This window comes from Sinocyclocheilus anshuiensis, unplaced genomic scaffold, assembly GCF_001515605.1.
Source record: "Sinocyclocheilus anshuiensis isolate Anshui unplaced genomic scaffold, SAMN03320099.WGS_v1.1 scaffold2253, whole genome shotgun sequence".
NCBI classification, from domain to species: Eukaryota; Metazoa; Chordata; class Actinopteri; order Cypriniformes; family Cyprinidae; genus Sinocyclocheilus; species Sinocyclocheilus anshuiensis.
This window is the reverse complement of record NW_015551131.1, coordinates 48,650-52,058: the sequence shown is the minus strand read 5'-3', so window position 1 is coordinate 52,058 and position 3,409 is coordinate 48,650. Positions and strand designations below refer to the sequence as shown.

Here is a 3,409-nt window from a genome sequence, read left to right as displayed (position 1 = left end):
TTTTTTGCGTGTCGGTCACATTTTTCACCCATGATGAGTTTGCATCCCTGGATTTGTATTTTATGCGTTTATGTTGTGAAGGAGTTTTCAGACACGACTAGAAAAAAAAAAAGTTGGTGGAATAAAATAAACCAAACTACATTCAATCAAATAAAATTACACATTGATCGGATTAGAAAGGGTGGTGTAGAACTGAAAAAAATATCAATGGGAAAAAATAAAGCACAAATGCTCAAATTTCTTATCAGATTCAATAATATCTTGTGCATATATTCATCAGATCAAATTTATAATAAAAGCTCTTAGCTCTCATATTAGATATGTCCTGAAGGCAAAAATTGCAGTAGCTCATTAATCAATATTATTGGCTTTCATTCTCGGCTTCTGAATGTGACGGCTGAAGTTTTGTTCAGAATATGGATTGCAAAGTTTAGGATTCAAAAATACATAACTTTCCAAATCTGGAATCAGGTCGGATTCAATTAGATTTAACAAAAATGAATGCATGGAAACAATCTAGTTTTTCAAATTCTGAATACTGTCCAAAGACTTGATGCCACAAACCTCACAAACTCAAATTCAGTACATATGACTTCTTTAGAAGTGCTCATTATAGCCAACAATTGTTTAAATACATAAATAAAATAATGGTTAAACTTGATTGATTGGTTGATTGATTTGACTATTAATCCCAAAGGGACATTCACATGCCACAGCAGAGCTCACCACACAAATGAACAAATTAAATAAGATAAAATACTGCATAAACCAGACTACTTCATAAACCAGATTGGAGCTTGATGTCTTGAGAAGCTATTGCAATTTTTGCATCAGAAGGTCCATGAATGGACAAGTTTACTGTTCAAGAAAGGTCAAAAGTTTCCTCTTGCTTAGGTATTTAAGTGCTTTTGTGTACTTACTAGATCGGTTGATTCTTCTGTATTTCTGTTATTATTTCAAGTGCAAAATCTTCGGTAGCTGGTTCAGCTGATATGGTCTACTCACCAGACTGAATTCCAGGACCAGCGCTCGCTCCAGAAGTTTCTCTGGCTTTGCTCGCCATCTTTCATCACGATTTGCTTGAAGAAGCTCAGCGGAAGGTTGACGCAGCGCTTGGAGGGCAGACGCATCTGATCCAGGGAACACATGCAGATGAACGGCCAAACGGCATTAATGACATCTAAAGATTCAATACAGGAGACTCCAGCCTACCTCTAGACAACACCCGGGACACACAACCCTGCGAACACACAGCATAAACGTCACAAAACAGTTTCATCAAGCACAGAATCAGAGGAACGAGTGATCTGACCTGCGACACACAGAGCAGACGTTATGCCACGTGAAATACAGGCTCCTCATCGCACAGCAAGAACAAACCTGAGAACAACAGACTTTTAGACACTGTAGATGGCACATTTTGAGCTCCTAAATCAGGATTGGAGGAGTTCTCACCCGCCAGTCCTCATATCTCTCACACGACAGATCCTTCACATCTCCTTTCTCCTCAGAACTGTGCATTTTCATGACGTCAACAATCGTTGTGAGGACAGACCCCCTGTTACTGCTCTTCACCTTCAAAAGGAAGAGATCAACAGCACAGAGATAAAGTATTTGAGTAATAGCACTTCACTACTGTACACAATTAGGGGATCTACACTTGACTTGAGCTCTGCTAAAGTTAAACACTTGTACTTCTACTCCGTTACACTTACAAGGTAACAGTAAGATTTTTAATGTTTTTTAAAGAAGTCTCTTCTCCTCACCAAGCCTGCATTTATTTGATTCAAAAGCAGCAATATTGTGAAATGTTTACTATTTAAAATAACTGCTTTCTATTTGAATATATTGTAAAATGTAATTTATTCCTGTGATCAAAGCTTAATTTTCAGCATCTTTCCTCCAGTCTTCAGCGTCACATGATCCTTCAGAAACCATCCTGATATGCTGATTTGCTGCTCGAGAAACATTTATTATTATTATTATCAATATTTCAAAAAGTTGAGTACATTTTTTTCAGGATTCTTTGAGGAATAGAAAGATCAGCATACACTATACCATCAGTCAGTATATGTATAGAACTTTCTATTCATCAATGAAACCTGAAAAAAAAAAAACTCTACTCAGCTGTTTTCAACATAATAATAATAATAATAATAATAATAATGTTTTTGAGCAGCAAATCAGAATATTTGAATGATTTCTGAAGGATCACGTGACTGGAGTAATGATGCTAAACATTCAGCTTTGATCACAGAAATAAATTACATTTTAAAATATATTAAAATAGAAAGCAGTTATTTTAAATAGTAAAAAAAAATTCAAATTTGTACTGTTTTTTGCTGTACTTTGGATCAAATAAATGCAGGCTTCGTGAGCAGAAGAGAATTCTTTAAAAAAAAACAAAAAACTTACTGTTCAAAAACTTTTGACTGGTAGTGTAGACATGCCTGAAATATTTCCTTAATTATTCAAAACTAAACACTATTTTTCTTTATCCTAATGTGACTTCAAAAGATGAGAGTGAGTAAATGCTGACAGAGTACAATTTTGGTTGAACTATGGTTAACGAAGGGTTTTTGAAGGGTTAACAGACAGTTTTTATAATAACCAGTGTGGATGGATGAACTAAAGTCATGATAATCATGAACATTCACGATATCCTTGATTAACAGCCTAAAATCACTATATTCAAATGTCAAACCAGGACCAATCAATTCGCTGAAAATGTTCAGGTAACAGGTTTCAGAATACTGATTTGAGCTTATCATCATCTGTGTCCTAGAAGTTTACAATCAGAAAAATTAGAAAAGAGTGAATTGACAGGTTTCTTTACTAAGTTTCTGCATAAAATGAAAATCTCTATGGTCTCTTGTTTTCCCAAAGTCAATTTAAAATCTTAGAAAAGTGTTTAAGTATTTTTTTTTTTTTTGGGGGGTGGACACCAAGTACTTAAAGTATGATTTCTCATTACTTACACATTTGAAACAGCATAAAGAATTACAAGGAGAACCCGGAACTTAAAGGGGTCATTAACTGAGAAACCAAAATTCCCTTGATCTTTTGACATACAAGAGGTCATTGTGCTATAAAAACATCCTGCAAGTTTCAGAACTCAAAACTCTCTCATTACTCTAAAAACAGCTTGTATTGAAGCCAGTCTGACAAAAAGACTCGTGGAATGTACGACTCTATGATGTAATAGTGTGGATAAGCACAGCCTCCACAGAAGATCAATGCCTGCTTCTACAACACTGCCTGTTTAGCCCCGCCCACCGATTCTACGTCACTGCCTGTTTAGCACCGCCCACCGATTCTACATCACTGCCTGTTTAGCACTGCCCACCGATTCTACATCACTGCCTGTTTAGCCCCGCCCACCGATTCTACATCACTGCCTGTTTAGCAC

At 36.1% G+C, this 3,409-nt stretch overlaps 1 protein-coding gene across 3 annotated transcripts in view; it reads right to left on the bottom strand.

Annotated features, from left to right (window-relative positions):
• The window catches only part of LOC107663206 (protein spire homolog 1), a 14,540-nt gene that overhangs the window by 2,334 nt on the left and 8,797 nt on the right, over positions 1 to 3,409 (bottom strand). For 2 of the 3 annotated variants that reach the window (XM_016453381.1, XM_016453382.1), the window contains exons 12-15: positions 1,456 to 1,575; positions 1,313 to 1,380; positions 1,213 to 1,240; positions 1,006 to 1,130 (exon numbers count right to left, since the gene is read on the bottom strand). In XM_016453381.1, coding sequence (XP_016308867.1) covers positions 1,006 to 1,130; positions 1,213 to 1,240; positions 1,313 to 1,380; positions 1,456 to 1,575 — 341 coding nt within the window. Of the gene's footprint in view, positions 1 to 1,005; positions 1,131 to 1,212; positions 1,381 to 1,455; positions 1,576 to 3,409 lie in introns of all 3 variants that reach the window. The other variant, XM_016453380.1, reaches the window with a different exon arrangement.